The sequence below is a fragment of the Pelodiscus sinensis genome, chromosome 2 (assembly GCF_049634645.1).
Source record: "Pelodiscus sinensis isolate JC-2024 chromosome 2, ASM4963464v1, whole genome shotgun sequence".
In the NCBI taxonomy this organism is placed as follows: Eukaryota; Metazoa; Chordata; order Testudines; family Trionychidae; genus Pelodiscus; species Pelodiscus sinensis.
The window spans coordinates 104,348,628-104,367,234 of NC_134712.1; the positions used below are offsets into that span (position 1 = coordinate 104,348,628).

The 18,607-nt window shown below is 43.1% G+C and overlaps 1 protein-coding gene across 3 annotated transcripts in view; it reads right to left on the reverse strand.

Annotated features, from left to right (window-relative positions):
* Nucleotides 1-793: 793 nt before the first annotated feature.
* The window catches only part of E2F3 (E2F transcription factor 3), a 55,608-nt gene continuing 37,794 nt past the window's right edge, over nucleotides 794-18,607 (reverse strand). For 2 of the 3 annotated variants that reach the window (XM_075921166.1, XM_075921168.1), the window contains exons 2-7: nucleotides 11,767-11,878; nucleotides 6,723-6,942; nucleotides 6,267-6,427; nucleotides 4,971-5,083; nucleotides 4,657-4,795; nucleotides 794-3,080 (exon numbers count right to left, since the gene is read on the reverse strand). In XM_075921166.1, coding sequence (XP_075777281.1) covers nucleotides 2,815-3,080; nucleotides 4,657-4,795; nucleotides 4,971-5,083; nucleotides 6,267-6,427; nucleotides 6,723-6,942; nucleotides 11,767-11,878 — 1,011 coding nt within the window. In that variant the 3' untranslated portion in view covers nucleotides 794-2,814. The remainder of the gene's footprint in view (nucleotides 3,081-4,656; nucleotides 4,796-4,970; nucleotides 5,084-6,266; nucleotides 6,428-6,722; nucleotides 6,943-11,766; nucleotides 11,879-18,607) is intronic. The other variant, XM_075921167.1, reaches the window with a different exon arrangement.

An 18,607-nucleotide genomic window follows, 5' to 3' on the forward strand; every position in this document is an offset into this window, starting at 1 on the left:
GGTTTTTGCTGCAGTGGGTGGAGTAGCAGGCCTGAGCACCAGTCAGCCCACTGGCTGATCTGTTACTGCAATGGGTGGAGCGAGCAGGGGAAGATTATTAATTTACATGCCCTTATATGGAAAACACTCCACCTCACAGACAGAGCCCCCTATACCAGCCTCAGAGGTATTACAGGCTATGGCTCCCTGCGACGGGCAGTCATTCCTGATGTTCTGTCTCGGACACAAGTGAGAATAGATGCTCAAGCATCTGGGTCTGCTAACTCAAGTTCTACTAACCCTGGGTTTGCATAGTAGGGTAGACATCCTTCAATGTCTTCAATATAATTAATAGTCATTCAAATGGGGAATCTTCACATCAGTTCCTTAACCTACCAATCTATACTCAACGCCACTCCTAAAACCATTTCTTCTGTGAAGGCCATAAGTAGGTATTCATAATACTTAAAGTTAAATAAAATGTTGTCAACCCACTACTTGTTTTCCTAATGTGTCATATCTTGTAAGAATCTGTCTTTATTTTTCTGTCTTGTTTAGTACTGAGCATACTGTCAGTACTAAATAGACAAGTAATCTATTAGAATAGTTATGGTGTTGAATGGTAAAACCTGACTGGCTAATAAGCAATTCTACATAAACAGAAGAAGTTTCTCTTTTAAATAAAAGAGAAAAAAACAACAGCTATACCTAATGAAGGAAGGATCTTTTAAAGACAAATTCTATTTATCTAAAAGTACCAAGAGTAACAAATATTTAAATATTTTAAAAGAAACACCTGTATACAAATCAAAACTCTTTAAAAAAATCTTTTTTATTGATTCATTACCATACAAAATTTATTCAAATTACATCCATTTAAAGTGGTAAGATCACAGCTAGAGAATAGGTCACCCTTTAATAAATCTATTTACAAAACTCATAAAAGCTTTTTTTAAAACACATTATTTTACAGTTTTTTTCCACTCTCAACTAGCATACAATGCAAAGCTAAATTAGATTAGTATTTTGCCCACACACATTGGGACAAGTGTTTAATTTACACAAACAGCATAACAAAAAAGACAATAATATAATCTATTAGTCTTAATTTTATCCTTCCCAAAAAAGTGCCCCCTTGTCTCTCAGAAAATGTCATGCTTACACAACTTCTACTTTCCTCTTCCACACAACTAAAATTTAAATACTGTAATTTTATTTACAGATCCACATCATTTAAAAAAAAAAACTCTTAAAAATTACAAACAAGCTAGAAAGTATTCTGGCAGTGTTTACAAATTAATTCCTATTGTACAAATCTGCTAACTAACTAAAGTGTGAGTATAGAACATATAGCAACTTAAATATAACCACTTAATGAACTATGCACACATTTGTACACATAAACACATACTTAACACTGTTTAACAGTTCTTAATGTGTTGCACTTTATACATTGTTATTTTCTAAGGCTCACTCAGTCATATAGTTTTTATTCTAGTACTGTTACTTTTAGCCATTTCATGTGTGAGCTTTTATAGCAGCAACTCAAGGGTACCAGAAAACCTGCATACATAATACTCAAACTACAATACAAAATATTATTAATTTACTATGTATGTCAGATAATCACAACAGTAATGCAAACAAAAAAAGATTATATGGGGCATCATCTAAACCAATACTTAGCCCATAAAGTGGCAACATTTTAAACAAAAACAGAAGGTATATTTAAGACTTATTAGAATTCCTCTCGCTTTCAAAAATAAATATTGGTGCTTTACTATACTACCAAAGAGTTTCAGAAAAATAAACATAATTCAGTTAATGTGGTACTTACAGTTATGTAGTTCTTGCTTTGGGGAAAAAAGCTCTGTGTTGCTGGAGGGAAGAATTATAGAAGCCGGAAGCAGAGGCAGCTTACCCACTGACATAAATATGGTATACTGAACAAACAAAGCTTGGTATAAATTATTTTCCACAGAGAGAAAAACACAGTGCATATCTAGTAGGCACTTAACACAAAGCCCCACTTAGTACCACAAAAATTATGTACCAGGTCTAGTGTGCACACTGGGGGCCGTAAAATTGAACTGTGCATCTTTCTTCCATTTTAAAATGAGAAACACTTTCACACACATATGTAAGCATTTTAAAATCTCTGGTTACTATGAGAAGTGGCAGAACTGTATCCTTTGTCCATACTTGTAATATAGACTAAATTGAAAGGTTATTTTTTATTAAAAAGTTAAGGACATCAGTATCCGACTTCATACTGAGACACATAATGCTCAGTTTGAGCAATGAATTAGAGCAATTTAAACATTCCAGGAAGAGCTCAAGAAACTCATTTCACACTCTTGCATTACTTCCTACATACAATTACTTCAGGTACAATCCATGTTGTGAGACTCAGAAGACATGCATTTTCCACAGAAGGCACAGCTTGAAATACAATTTTAAAATTGCTATTTGCAACTAAACCAGTTTATTTAGCCCTTCTCCACAAGCCCACTGTATACAGTAAGCAGAAACTGGGGGATGAGGGGATAAAAAGAGGAATCATTTATGATCACTTGCCTGCATGCTGTGCCACTCATTGATGCACAAGGCACTGGAGCCTAGGGTCAAACAAGGCTTTGTTGCAAGAGCCTACAGTTGCGTTCCTACCATTCTAGGAAGTATATCATTAAAATGTCAGCATTGTTCAGGAGTCTGTGGTTAACTCTGTAATGCTACTTGCAGCAGTAGGAAGGATGGAGGGAGGGTGGGGGGACACAGAGTTCTGGTTCCATTTTTAAAAAATTGTTTATATGGAAAATTATTGACAAAATATAATCAGCTGTATATAAATTCATCCACCAGTGAGGGAAGCTTTTCTAAATCATAAGCTTCAAAGAGATCACTGATGCCCTCTTCTTCCCCAAGGCTCAGCAGGTAATCTTCCTGAAGCAGAGGAGGCAACAAGTTCACAAACGGCCCTTCAAAGTTTGAGGGTATTTGGTCCTCTGTTTGCTGCAAAAGGTTGGTTGGAGAGGCCAATGGAGAGAGGTTTGCCATATTTACTGAGCAGTCCCCTTGTCCTGAGTTACCAGAAGCCAGATCTGGAAGATGTGAAAATAAAAGATAATTTATCCTATTTGAAATATTATGCAGAGCTGAGATAAACTTGCTAAATGCTGCAAAAGAGTATTTTTCACCATGTTATTTAAACACACAGCAAATAAAAAGTGCCTCTCTTTTTCTGTTTATTTCTACAAGCACATCTACACAGAAGGGCTACGTCAATTGCGTAGCTTAAGTTGAAATAGCTTATTTCAGCTTTTTGTGCAGTCTACACAGCAGGAAGACTGAGTTAGAGCATTCTTCCTCTGACTTCCCTTACTCCTTGTAACATGAGGGTTACAGGAATTGGAGTAATAAGTCCTGCAGCTTGACATTATTTCAACATTATGTTGAAATAACTGCTTGCTGTGTAGACCTGAACTATGTCGTTTCAGAATAATGTCAGTTAATCCGAAATAATGCTGCTGTGTAGACATATGCTGTTTATTCTGTATAGGTAGGCTATCAGGAAAAATATTACTAACACTGGTAACAAACTGACCACGACAGTTTAAAATTCATTCAACTATTTACCAAAATCATGATGCGAAAAGTGATATCTGTGAGCAATTATTTATAATTAAATTAAATTAAAAAAACACTAATTCTTCAATAGGACCCACTAAGTAAAGCCTGTTATTACTGTATTAAAGTATTAGTAGGCCACAGAGAATGACTCACACTGTTTCAAAGTTAATACATTTAAGGCTCTCTAAATAAATATAAAATGTCATCAATGACTTACATTGGTTATCTGCAGACGACAATAAGTGAATTTCAAATTCTGCCTCTGATTATGAGAAACATTTTATTTGTTCATTGCCTATTGTTGGAGGTCAGCAAATAAGAATCTAGATATATTTTCAATGTTGCACATATTTATGTTACACTTTGGACATGTAGTTTCATACCTTACATCAGTGGTCCCCAACACGGTGCCCGCGGGGGGCATTCGTGTGCGCCCGCCAAGTGCTCGGGGCTGGCCTGGCCCTGGGTACGTGGCGCATGCATGGTGCCGGAGCCGGCCCCGGGCGCAAGGTGAGCGCCGGCCCCAGGAGCAAGGTGAGCGCCGGCCCCAGGAGCGCCGCAAATTGGCAGCCCGCGCTCTGGGTGCGCGGCGCTTGGAGGAGGCGCCGGCCCCAGGCGCGCGACACTTGGGGGGGAGCTCCGGCCCCAGGCGCGTGGCACTTGGGGGGGAGCTCCGGCTCCGGGAGTGCGACGCTTGGGGGGGGGCCGGCCCCGGGCGTGCAGCGCTTGGGGGGGGGGCGCCGGCCCCGGGCGTGCGGCGCTTGGGGGGGGGGAGGACAGCGGCCCCGGGCGTGCGGCTCTTGGAGGAGGCCCCGCCCCTGGGCGCGCGGCTATGGGGGGGCCCCGCTCCCTGGTGCCCAGCGGGCGAACGGCCACCCCCCCTGGCGCCCGGCAACCTCCAAAGGTTGGGGACCACTGCCTTACATGAATACCAACCGTGATGATAAGCAAATGAGAAATGGGGGGGAATACATTTTCTAATATGCAGTCTCGAAACCATACACACACAAAAACAAACCAAAAAGCCAGACAACTGTTTAATTTTACCTTTGGAAATTGTTTTTGAGATATTTCCGTTGTGGTCTTGATTGCATGTTTTCATAGGACTGAGGCTGTCATTCTCTTCTGGACATAGATAAACCTCAATAGGTCCTCCGGTACTAGATAAATGTATCAATGCACTCTGCTAAAAGAAGATTTCAAATTTCAGCAAAGTTCTATAGTAGCAAGCATTACAATGGTGACCTTTCTGTCACAAGTGTGTAATTCCACATTGATCCCTGTATTTACATTTCACCTTATTTTTGTAACATGAAATGTAAAAATTACATTATAAGAGATGTATAATATGGTGCTCTTACCTCCATTGGGTCAGGCACTTCAAGTCTTGTTTCTGGAGGTGCTTTCACAACTATAACAGTCTGGTCTTTAAGGCCATTAATTTTTCGAATATCTTGATACGTAACATAAGCTAATGTAATCAGTGCTAAGGAGTCCTTCCAATCAAAAAGGCAGCATATTCACATTAAAATAAAAAAATGCTTTTGAAAAAAATTAATGTTACTATTTGTATTTTCTTCCCCTGTGAGGTGGTATCTGGACACTGTTTAAGTCCAGTCTGCATGGGTTCTATACTCCTGTACTGATGATGGCAGTAGATTTGGAGAGTAATATTATTACCTTAGGTATATTGGAATAAGACCAGCCTTACTTTTATTTCTCCAACAGAGGAAATTGCATTCTCACTTGTCAACTGTCCAAACTGTAATAATGTTCAGATCTTGAAAGCATTAAGAGGGACTAGATGGTTTAGAAAACTGGATAATGTAACCTACAGGAAGCAGTTCCAATCCAAATCCATTGCAAAAGAAAGTTGATTTGGTGCTTCTATTTAAATTTGCATCTGATAAAAAGCCACTATGCACTCTACCTTTATGGGAAATCTCAGTAGAGAGGCAAAGGATTTGAATGAGCAAGATGGCTGAACTGCCATCTCCTTTCTACAGGTGTGCAGTCTAAAGTTTTGAGATACATAGGTAGGATGCAGTTGGGGTAATTAGTACTGGTCCACCGGGCTCCACAGCTGTCATAATTTAAAGTTCAGGTCTATCAAAAATTAACACTTAATAGTAACTGTCATCATAAGTCTTCATTTCTGCAGTGCAAAGAGTGTGCTAGGTGCTTCACATATCAAACAATAAATATGTGCATACACACACACACACACACACACACACACACACACACACAAGATCTAAGTATTATTATACAAATACCTACACACAATCTTGGCTTATTTTTGCAAAAAATGGGTTTTGATCTGAGCATAATGTTTTAAAAGACATTGTTGAACTTGGTGAAAAGTTTTTTCTTCACTGCACTGTAATGAAACTGCTGAACTCTTTGTCCTATACTTTATCTAAAGATGGATATTTTGGGACTTCTTCATACATTAACATTTTTATATGCTCCAGAAATGTTAAATGTACAATTTTATAATTGGTATAAGTGCCTTCTTAGCTACATCTGCATTCCATCACCACAAACTGTTATCTTTTGGAAGGAATTTTCAGTGTTGCGTGACACTGATCTCTATTTTGACAATTTTCCCTAGCAGCAAGGAGTTAACCACCTTTGAAAATGATGGCATAAAGGATATCTCTGATTCTCCGAATCCTCTGTTAGCAACTTGAGGTCCAGGGTGCAACTTTGGATCAATTCATCCAATTTTTTCTCTTCCTGACTGAGTTCAGTCACTTCCTTTGACAGACCTTGACACTGCGCCAGCATGCCCCCATCATCAGATAGACTGCAGCCCCTACAAATCCAAAGAAAGCAAAGTCTTCATAATCATAATTAAAACTCAAAACTGCACTGTAGAAGGAGGTGGTAAGGGGAAGAAAAGGGTGTTTAAATTACAAGACTTGATTACTGAAGCTTTCATCCCCTAAAACATCTTAAAGCAGTCAATTTAAACCAAGTTTCTCAAAGGTGGCACCTTGTATTATGCCTGGGAGCAGAAGCGTGAGGCTGGAAGCAGAAACGGGGAAACACTGGCGCTTTATAACTGTGCAGTCAGCTAGCAGGACTGGAGAAGGAAGGTGAATACTCACATCCACTGAATGTTGTTTTTGGATTTCTTTTTAATGAGATGGATGCCTTCCAGTACATTAGTAATATCATAAATCCTCCGTTTTTGCACCTTGAGGACCTCTGCTGCTTTGTTCAAATCCACGACTCCATCAGGGGACTGGCTCAGCAGCTGAATGAACTTCTTTGTGAGAAGACCAAGTGATGTATCATACCGAGTCTTTTCTGAAGGAGATTTTGGAGCTTGAAAGAAAAATGAAAATAAAAATGGAAGGAGGAAGAAAGAAATGAATTTAGTTAGCTGCTGTTCAAATCAGTTTGCCCACTTCAGTTCTAAAATGGGTATTTGAAGCAACATATATGTTTTGCAGAAGCTTCCTACATATGTTATTAGAGAGAGCTCTTAAACTTCCTCCTTGGCACAAAACCTACCATTGGATATTTATATGGATTTTCATAGGATCAACACACATGGACTTAATTAAAACACACTCCCACACTTCCCATTAGCTTAACAGATAAGACACAATGAAAGTTTAAGGCTGTGCAAAGTATGGGAAGCTAATTTAGTATGGGAAGCTAAAATATAGATAGTATCATGAGGTTTTGTGGGCACAACCCACTTATTCAGAAATGCCCATAAAAGCTCATGATACCATCTAGATTTTTTGTTAGTCTCTAAGGTGCTGCAGGACCATATGTTGGTTTTTAAGTTTTTCAGGTATAGACTAACACAGCTACCCCTCTGAATCATTTTTAACAATATTTCAATAGACTTTTATCTTGGCAGCAATACCAATTGCTTACATCTTATCATGCTACTAGCTAATTTTCTTCATGAATTGATTGTCCCTCTTTTAGGGTAACAGTTAACTTAAAGCAACTATACCTTTGGTGCTTATAGTAGGTGTATACTATAAGTAGGTGAACCAAAGGACAGTTTCCCTAGCATACCGACAACTCAAATGAATCAATAAGATTTACACCGAATTTACAAGACAGACAGTTAATGCATTCAAAACTATATAATATTTCTCTGTAACTTTATAATAAATGCTTCAAACCAATATAGTACAGTTTCCCCCAATTTGCCCTCACTACTATCACCATGCATGTGAATGTGTAGCTATTTACATGATTAACCGACGAGCCCAGGCTCATCAGTTAATCCTAATGGTTACACGCATCTTACACACACACCCATATACACACACAGTCTCTGTATCATCTTTCACACACACACACACACACACACACACACACACACACACACACACACACACACACACAGCCTCTGTACATGTGGGAAGAAGGCTTAGGGAGTCGGTACATGCAGGGAGCCAGCTTAAAGCATGTGCCAGTTTCTGCAGAGCCTCCCCCCCCGACCTCCATTATCTCCCCCAAAGGCAACATCTGGGAGGGGCAGACAGGAGCAGGTACTCGTGGGAAGCAGGCTTTTAAGCTGGCTCACCGTGAGCATTGGCTCCTGCCTGCTCCCCTGTGTGTAAACATGTAACTGCTGCAATTTACAGTGGTTACACATTTACAGAATTAAACACATTTTAACATCCCTATACACTACTGGTCCCCAGCTGAACTTGGGTTCTGGGAAAATGTCACACAGAACCCGGGGTCAGCTGCGGGATCCCCAGCTGACTCCGGCTCCATGTGGCATTTCAAATCCACAGTGCAGCCTGGAGTCCGGTGTCAGTGGGGGACCCCAGAACCCGGGGTCAGCTGGGGACTCTGCCACTTTGAAATGCAAGCAGCGCCACATAACTAAGCCTGGGCTCAGCTGTGCAGGGCTACCCCTTTGAAACACCAAGGCGGAGTTCAAAGGGCAGCATCACACAGCTGAGCCGCTGGGAATCAGCTATGCGACACTGCCCTTTGAACGCCATCTCGGCGTTTCCAAGGGGCAGCCCACACAGCTGAACCCAGGCTCAGCTATGCAGTGCTGTCCCTTTGAAGTACTCCCTTTCCCCCACCCTTTGCTGCCTCTATGTGCTGCCTCTATCTGATAGAGGTAGCAAAGGGGGGGGCAGGAATCGACTAGTCGACTAGTCCTTAACATCCTTAGTCGGGACTTGGTGCAAGTGGGGACTGCTTAAGTCCCTGCTCACCCCAGGTTCCCCACTGCGCCTCTGCCTTTTAAATGTAGTAAGAGCCATGGACTGCAAATGGAAATTCCATCAACTACTTAATTAGCTGATTAATCAAAATTTTATTTCCCTAAAGGAAACCTAATCCAAATTAACTAAAGATGTGAATTTAAAGCAGATTAGTTAAGACACATTAAACCATTTTGTAGACAGTCTCATTCAGAATGAAAGAGGCTTTCTTTTGGTATAGATAAACAGGTTTAATATGGCTCTCATCTAAGGATGCACAGAGGTCTTCCAGGGGGTACATAAACTCATCTACATATTTGCCTAGTTTTACAACAGGCTATGTAAAAAGCACTAGCATATACAAGCAGTCCCCAGGTTACGTACAAGATAGGGACTGTAGGTTTGTTCTTAAGTTGAATTTGTATGCAAGTCGGAACTGGTACATATTGTAGGGGAAACTCTAGCCAAACATTTCTCCAGAGCTCAGTTTTATTCTCCCACACCTCACTTCCCTCAGTCCTTTATTCTCAAGCTGAGGTGTCTGCTGAGAAAAGCCGCTCCGCGTCTCCCTGGTGTGCTAGGGGGGGAAGGGGCGCTAGCTTCGCGTCTCCCTGGTCTGCTGGGAGGAAGCAGCTAGTGCTGGGTTGCCTCACCCCGTTTGTAAGTAGGGATCCGATGTAAGTCGGATCCATGTAACTCGGGGAGTGCCTGTACTAAAATTAGCATAAACTAAAATTTCATACAGTGACTCGTTTATAATTCTCTATATTTTATACACTGAAATTTTGGCCAACTTCACAGTTATAGGGGTTTAAAAATTGTAAATTTCATTATTTTAGCTATTTAAATTTAAAATTCCATAGTACTGTAATTGTAAAAAGCCTAACCAAAAAAGGAGTTGTGGGGTACTGGCAAGGTTATTTTGGGACGGGGGCTGTAGTACTACCACCGTTATTTCTGTGCTGCTGCTGGCAGTGGTGCTATCTTCAAAGCTAGGCAGCTGGAGAGTACTGGCTGCTGGCTGGGAGCCCGGCTCTGAATGTATAGGCATCACCAACAGCAGTGCAGAAGTAAGGGTGACGTGGTATGATATTGCCACTCTTACTTGTGTGCTGCTGCTGGTACAGACCTGCCTTCAGAGTTGGTGCAAGGCAAACTCCCACGGCTCTCTGGCTGCCCAGCTCTGAAGGCAGCGCAGAAGGGTGGCAATATGACAGTCTTCATGAAGCTCCCTTTTGGGTTAGGACCCCTATTTTGGGCAACACTGATCTTCCCTGTGAAATCTGTATAGTATAGGATAAAAGCATACAAAGGACCAGATTTCACAGTTTGTAACATGTTTTTAATGTCCATGAATTTGGTAGGGCCTAAATATAAGTATAGTAAAAGCTTTTTTATCTGGTACATTCTGGGAATGGGGGGGTGCAGGTAAGTGAAAAATTCCAGTTAACAACGAAGGAGAAAGATTGGGAGAGGGCCCTGGACATGGGGTTGGCGTGCTGTGGCAGATGCAGGGTGTGGGATCTGGAGGGAGTTAGGGTGCAGGAGGCAGCTTGGGGCAAGAAGTTGGAGTGCAGGAGGGGTATCAGTGTGCCAGATGCAGGGGATGCTTACCTCTGACAGATACCCATAAATGGCAACCTGTCCCTGCTGCTCCTGGTGAAGGTACAGCTAGGAAGCTCTGCACACTGCCACTGCCTGGCCCCTCCCAAAGCATTGGCTCCACACTGCCCACTGACTGGGAATCATGGGGTATGTCTACACTACCCCCGTAGTTCAAACTAGGGGGGGTAATGTAGTCATACGGAGTTGCAAATGAAGCCCGGGATTTGAATTTTCCGGGCTTCATTTGCATAAAGCCGGCTGGCGCCATTTTTAAATGCCGGCTAGTTCGGACCCCGTGCCGCGCGGCTACACGTGGCACGGACTAGCTAGTTCGGACTAGGAAGCCTAATCCGAACTAGCTAGTCCGTGCCGCGTGTAGCCGCGCGGCATGGGGTCCGAACTAGCCGGCATTTAAAAATGGCGCCGGCCGGCTTTATGCAAATGAAGCCCGGAAAATTCAAATCCCGGGCTTCATTTGCAACTCCGTATGACTACATTACTCCCCCAGTTCGAACTAGGGGGTAGTGTAGACATAGCCATGGCTAACGGGTGCCTCGGGCAGTGCTCCTAGCCACAGGAAGCACATAGAACAGCCTGTCTGCACCTCTGCCAAGAGCAGCAGGGATAGGTTGCCTCTTGCAGGGAGCCACCTGAGGTGAGTGCCCCTCCACATCTGGCACCTTGAAACCCCTCCCATGCCCCAACCTCCAACACCGAGCGCTGTCCCATATCTAAATTCCCTCCTAAAGCCAGCACCCTGCATCTCCCTCCCACACTCCAAACCTTCGTGGCCGTTCCTCCACCTAGGAGTAGCAGCAACATATCACTGCTTCCAGGGAGCCACGCAGAGCCAAGTAGGGAGTGCCTGCTGGCCCCACACCAACCAGACCACAAACCAGACTTTGTATGAAGATCAGAAATGCAGGTTTATAGAGCTTTCCAATTGGTACAGGCCAGTTAACGCAGTTTTTACTGTACAACATTTATATTTTAAGTTGCTTTATTTTAGAATTATATTGTAAAAATGAAAAAAAAAGCAATTTGTCAGCAATAGTGTCCTATGACATTTTTGCATTTTGTAAGCAAGTAGTTTTTAAGAGAGGTGAAACTTGGGAGTGTATGCAAAACAAATCAGACTCCTGATTTTGGGTACATTAGTCTGGAAAGTTTGAGAGCCACTGTTTTAACTAGCCTGCTTTAAATGCACACTTTTAGTTAATTTGGATTAATTTTCCTGAATGTTCCTCTACAGCCATGGCCTTTGGCTGTTTGGTTTTCAGGAAAGGGCATCATAAAGAAAGTCCAAAATAGCTTTAGATATCACACCACAGAATATAACAAGTTTCCTTACTTTTTGGACTATCTGGACTTCTTGTTGCAGCTCTTCCTTTTCCTTTTGGGGTTTTTAATCCTTCAGCAAGATATTGGTGACCACTTTCTCCTAGTTCCAGCCTTCGCTTTGCCTGTTAAAAAGCAAATTTGGTATTGATGATTGTCATAAAAGTAAATTGCACTTTACAAAGCACAGAATAAAGGGGAAGTGGAAAGAGAACAGACAAAAGAGAACTTTACACAGCAAACTATCTATTTAGATTCTTACTCCACACTCTACACTGTAGTATAGGATTGTCTACTGACACCTTAAAATGACTTTAATATTTTAGTTAAAGGTCACAAACGATAGCTACAATTGAATAATCAAGTAGATCTTTTAATTTTAAAAGAAAACTGCATTAGGGACATATTTCTAAGACAGCATATCCAGCGATTCTGACTTTCTTGCAATATATCAAAGATCTAAAAAAAATCTTTCTACCTACCACCGTATTAATAGTCCTAGTTATAGCACTCACTGTAACATTAAGGGTGAACTCTCAAAGGCATGCAATGACTTACGTGTAGAGCTATATTTTTAGTAAAATGTTTTTTCAGGGTACAGTGTAAGTTGTATTATGTAAATTAGATTTTACTTCCATCATCTAATTTGGTAGTCAGGAGAAGTTCATAAATATCAATTGTAAATTCATCAGCTATGCTACAATGAATAGGGCACCAAGAAGAAAAATGTCCACGCATGAGAGAAAGAAGAAAATCGGGCCATCTTGGACAAGTCTGGCCAACACCTTAGATAATTTTTGTCTTCATCCAGAAGACACGCATTCGGTTTAGACTACCAAGTGGACTAAAAAATACAAAAAATTATTCTGAAACTTTATGAATAAACCTAAGCTGGAGAAAATAGCAAAGGCTGTTTAAAGACTACCTACCCCATTTGTTCACTTCTGAAGTAGTAAAGCTTTGTATAACCTTGCAAGAAATGAAATGAAAGATGGCTAAAACTCTGACAAGACTGATCCACTAAATTAAATAGCAATGTAGAATTAGAAAAACATTATCGTCAGTGAGAATCCTGTTCCTAGATACCTCAACTATTAATTTTTGAAACAATTCCATGTCATGTTATTAGCCACTGAAATTGGACCTGGAAATAGTTGATTCATTATCCTAATGATAAAAAAGCATTACCTGAAGACACACAAAGGAGAAGATAAAACCTGTAATTTAACAACATTTGCCTGCATAGCTGTTTCCAAAAAATGGTATTAACATAACTAGATTCTATGATTCAGAATATTTTATTTATTTAAACCAAACACACACCAGAGAGCTATATCCTAGTAGGATCTATTATGGGCCCAAGGCATGGCATAATATTTTTCTTCTATTATTTTTAATGTGTGCATTTTACTACTGGTTTGTCTCAGGGCATGTCTACACTGGGGGGTTATTATGAAATAACACCCCTTATTTCAAAATAAGGAAAGCATCCACACTGCTAACTCTGTTATTGCAAAATAGTGGGCTTGTTATTTTGAAATAACAACTCCTGCTTGTTAAGAGGAATAAGCTTATTTTGAAATAACCTGGTAGTGTAGACATAGCCTCAGAGTAGTGATGTAAGCGACTAGTCAACTACCTGATAAGCCTAGGCTTATCAGGTAAACGAATCACTACTCCACTAGTCGCTTCCCCCCACTTTGCTGCCTCTGGATGAGAGGCAGCAAGGGGGGGGCAGGAGAGTGGGAGCCAGCTTAAAAGCTGGCTCTGCACAGCACTGTATCCATGGGGGCAGACAGGGGAGGCAGAGGCGCAGTGGGGGAAACAGCAAGAGCGAGGACTCAAGTAGTCCCCGCTCGCAGTGGGTCTGACTGCTGCGCCATAGCCTTTTAAATGTAGCAAGATTCCCATGGGACCTCTTGCTACATTTAAAAGGCAGAGGCACAGCGTGGAACCTAGGGTCCTGCTGGCCAATCAAGGTGTCGTTAATACAGACATCCACTATTGCACTTTAGCCTACATGACTGGATGAATTTGACAGAGTACACAAGAATGACATGAAACTCACTTATTTTTTAAAATGTTTTGGTTCTTCATCTGAGGATTCTGGGATGGAGGGAGCCAGGCAGGGAGATAAAGAGAGACACTTCAGGATAACAGGAAACCCAGCTCACAGGGATTATGTTAATAGAAGAGTGAAAGATCTCAGGAATATGTGGTGGGAAGATTTTTTTTTTTTAGACAAAAGAAATCATGAAATAATGTAATTATATTAATTAATTGTTTTAAACATCATGTTTTGCTAACTAAGCCTCCTCTCTCTCCTTCCCTAGCCCCTCAGATTTCACAAATATTTTAGGACAAACAATTCAGAAATGAATTGTGGCTGTAGTCACCAGAAGGTTTACATAAGCAAATCTAAGAATATATAGCAAATAGGCTTCTGTAAGGTCTTGACTGCTAACACTCTGCAACCTTCTTTTATAAACTTTATAGTACTAAGTACGTACCACAGTAATTCAAATAGCATCTTTTAACGGCTTCTAATAGTACAGGTAGAGCCTCTCGAGTCTAGCACTCTCGGGACCTGACTGGTCCTAAACAAGGGATTTTGCCGGACCAGGGGAGGTTAATGCCAGCCCCCCATGCTGCCAACCCTACTGCCACTGACCTATCAGAACTCCTGGCCCTGCTGTCACCACCTCAACAGGACTCCTGGCTCTACAACTGCTGGCCCAGAAGGGCTGCCAGCCTTTGGCCCTGTCACCATTGACAGAGCAGGACTCCCAGCCTCAGGAGGGTTGCCAGCCCCACTGCCACTGCCCCAGTAGGGCTGCCAGCCTGGCATGGTTCCTGGCCCCAGCCCTCCTGCTGGCAGACTCTCAGGCTGTGTCCAGACTCCATGCCTCCGTCGACGGAGGCATGTAGATTAGCCAGATCGGAAGAGGGAAATGAAGCCGCGATTAAAATAATCGCGGCTTCATTTAAATTTAAATGGCTGCCCCGATCTGCCGATCAGCTGTTTGTCGGCAGATCGGGAGAGTCTGGACGCGATGCCCCGACAAAGAAGCCTTTCTTCATCGACACAGGTAAACCTGGTTTCACGAGGCTTACCTGTGTCGATGAAGAAAGGCTTCTTTGTCGGGGCATCGCGTCCAGACTCTCCCGATCTGCCGACAAACAGCTGATCGGCAGATCGGGGCAGCCATTTAAATTTAAATGAAGCCGCGATTATTTTAATCGCGGCTTCATTTCCCTCTTCCGATCTGGCTAATCTACATGCCTCCGTCGACGGAGGCATGGAGTCTGGACACAGCCTCAGTGTCCAGGGCTCTCTGGTTCAGGAACATCCATGGTCCATCAGGACCAGAGAGTCCTAGTTTAGAGAGGTGTAACCTGTACTTTATGTCTATGTTTTTCAGGAGGTGTTTAAAGCAGCAAAATGGTCTTGTCAGTTCCATTAAGCCGGACTGTTTGTATACACAGGCAGAGCAGGACTATGGAACTCTGGTAATTGGCATGGATACTACTTCAGAAAATTATTGCAGACAACACAAAATATTTGTGCAGGATATGGAATAAGACATTTAAATAACATTTTCTGGATTTTCAGAAGTTTGAAACAGCTTGGTAAATAGATACTTTTGACAGTTTGAATTGCTAGCCAGACACATTTCACTTCAGATGGGAACCGTATGTTTGCACATTCCATATTTGAAAAAGATCCAGAAATGGTAGCAGAGTAGTAGTTTCTTCTACCGTAGTAATTCTATAAACCAAAGATTTCATTGCTCATTTCATTTGAATAATGTCTTTGGATGCCTTCAATTTTGTTCCCCTTACCTGAGACACCCCAAAGGAGTCTAATATTCAGGGGTATCAGTGTTCAGCTCTGCTTGAGATCAAGCCCTTATTGGAGGGATTTCAAGATCTGGATTCAACAACTGAAGCAGATGAATTCAGAAGTTGCTTTTGAAAATCATAATCTTCATATATTTTTCTAGACCAGAAACTGAGACCATTTTAATAATTAGTTTGACACTCAGCTGGTCCCATATAAAAAATTCTATTTTCTTAAGCATTTAGAGACTCCCTTGTGTTTAATTTTTTTTAATATTAAACCTATTGTGACCCAAAGCATCACTGTAGTCAAACCCTGTGCATTATTGTAAAAAATCTCTGTGCAAAATATGTCTTGTAAAGTATGGTTTAAAAACTAAACACATGGATCATCAATATTCTTGTACAGTGTATGTGTAAAATGCATACTAAGAGTTATAAACATAAGATGAAATTATGACTACAGCATGTTTACTGGACAAGTCTGGTGAGTAGTTAAACCAATTTCTCAACAAAAGGGACAAGCTGATGCCCCTAGTTGGGCATTAAAATTAATTGGCAATCACTGTCAACTGACTGTTCTTTGGCAAATAAGAAATGGTCTACATTGGGAGTTACAACAGCAAAGCACTGTGAGGCACTCAAGGCTGGCAGAGAAACAACCTTTCACTGGTCTGGATTGTACCTCAGAATGTGACACCTCTATAACTATTTGAAAAAAAAAAAAAGTGGCTCGTGTCACTCATCTTGTTTGCAGGCAAATCTTGCCATCCTTTCATGGGCATACAAGCTCCAAAGAGTCCTGGGATCTCTAATGTTCCATTACACTAAGGGAGAGGTGAAGAAGAGAAAGGATGAGCAAGGGAACTCGAACTCCAGCCCCAGCCCCAGCGGCAGCAGGGAGGTCAGGTCCCGAGGGTGCAGGACCAGTGAGGTCCAACCTGTAGCTGTATATTAGCTATTATTAAAATATATAAAATGTTAAAGAACTGATGGAAGATAGTAGATAAAGAAACTCCGGATGTTACTATCATCATAGAGATCTTTTAAGGTTGGGAACAGATATTAATAGCTAAGGGTGTATCCTTTTTCCTAGTACAGGCAGTCCCCGGGTTACGTACAAGATAGGGACTGTAGGTTTGTTCTTAAGTTGAATCTGTATGTAAGTCGGAACTGGCGTCCAGATTCAGCCGCTGCTGAAACTGACCGCCAGTTCTGACTTACATACAGAATCAACTTAAGAACTCCAAGCGTCCCCAAGTCAGCTGCTGCTGAAACTGATCAGCAGCTGATTCCAGGAAGCCCGGGGCAGAGCAACTCTGCCTCGGGCTTCCTGTAGTCAGCGCTGGTCAGTTTCAGCAGCGGCTAAATCAGGACGCCTGTGGCAGAGCAGATGGGGTGCTGCTGGGTTGCTCCAGTAGCGCCGCTCCTCGGCGCTACTGGACCAACCCAGCAGCACCCCATCTGCTCTGCCCCAGGCGTCCTGATTCAGCCGCTGATGAAACTGACCAGCAGCGGCTGAATCAGGACCAGAGCAGCTGGGGTGCTGCTGGGTTGGTCCAGTAGCGCCCAGAGCGGCGCTGCAGGACCAACCGGCAGCGCCCCAGCTGCTCTGCCACAGGCGTCCGGAGAAAAGCCTAGTCTGCCGGGGGGGGGGGCCTACTAGCTGCGCCCCCCCCCCCCCCACCCCAGCAGACCAGGAAGACACAGGCGGCGGACCGAGACGCACCGCGGTCCCGCCGCCTGGGTCCTCCGCAGCTTTGCTCCCAGTCTCCCTGGTCTGCTGGAGACCAGCAGACCAGGGAGACGGGGAGCAAAGCCTCTGAGGACGCCGGCAGCGGGACAGCCGCGGGGCGTCTGGCCTGTCCCGCTGCCGGCTTTCCCTGCGGCTTTGCAAAGCCTGGGGAAGCCGGCAGCGGAGCAGCCCAGGCGCGCCTGGGTTGCCTCGCTGCCCGAGCCCCCCCACGGCTTTGCACAGCGGCGGGGGGGCTCGGGCAGCGAGGCAGCCTAGGCGCGCCTGGGCTGCTCTGCTGCCGGCTTCCCCGAGGCTTTGCAAAGCCGCGGGGGGGGGGAGGGGGGGAGGGCAGCAGCTTTGCTCCGCGTCTTCCTGGTCTGCAGACCAGGGAGAAGCGGAGCAGCTTTTCTCGCCCGGAGTACATGGGCGGCGGGACCACGAGGTCCCGCCGCCCGTGTACTCCGGGGCAGCCCCGTTCGTAACTGTGGATCCGACATAAGTCGGATCCGCCTAAGTCGGGGACTGCCTGTAACAAAGAAAATTATATTTTCCCACCTGTGGCTCACTGCAGTACTGAGTTATTACACTGTGGGGTCCTAAATGATCAGCAGAGCCCTTCCAATCAGAAAGGAATAGTGCATTAGGTTCTGAGATTACATGGAGTTCTCTCATAGAAAGATCTACCATAATGAGTTAATGGTGTTGATTTATTTTTAAAGCAGACTGCCTTAATATATGTGAAAGTGGCTATGCTGCCTCTGGTAGAGCAAGGGGAATTATAGTCCCTTTACAAAGCAAACAAATAAAACAAATTAGCAGCATCCACTGGTTAGACATAATCAAGTAATGTATCCCTAGTAAAAAACAATGAACACTCCACGCTGAAAGACAAACTCCTTGGCTGTGTCTACACTGGGCCACTTATTCCGGAAAATCAGCCGCTTTTCCGGAATAAGCTGCGAGCTGTCTACACTGGCCCTTGAATTTCCGGAAAAGCAACAATGCTCTACTGTACAAAATCAGCCGCTATTCCGGAAAAACTATTCTGCTCCCGCTCGGGCATAAATCCTTATTCCGGAACACTGTTCCGGAAAAGGGCCAGTGTAGACAGCCCAGTAGTCTTTTCCAGAAAAGAGCGTCTACATTGGCCACAGACGCTTTTCCGGAAAAAGGGCTTTTCCGGAAAAGCAGCCTGCCAATGTAGATGCTCCTTTTCCAGAAAAACTGAAAACGGAATAGTATTCCGTTTTAAGCATTTCCAGAAATTCATGCCAGTGTA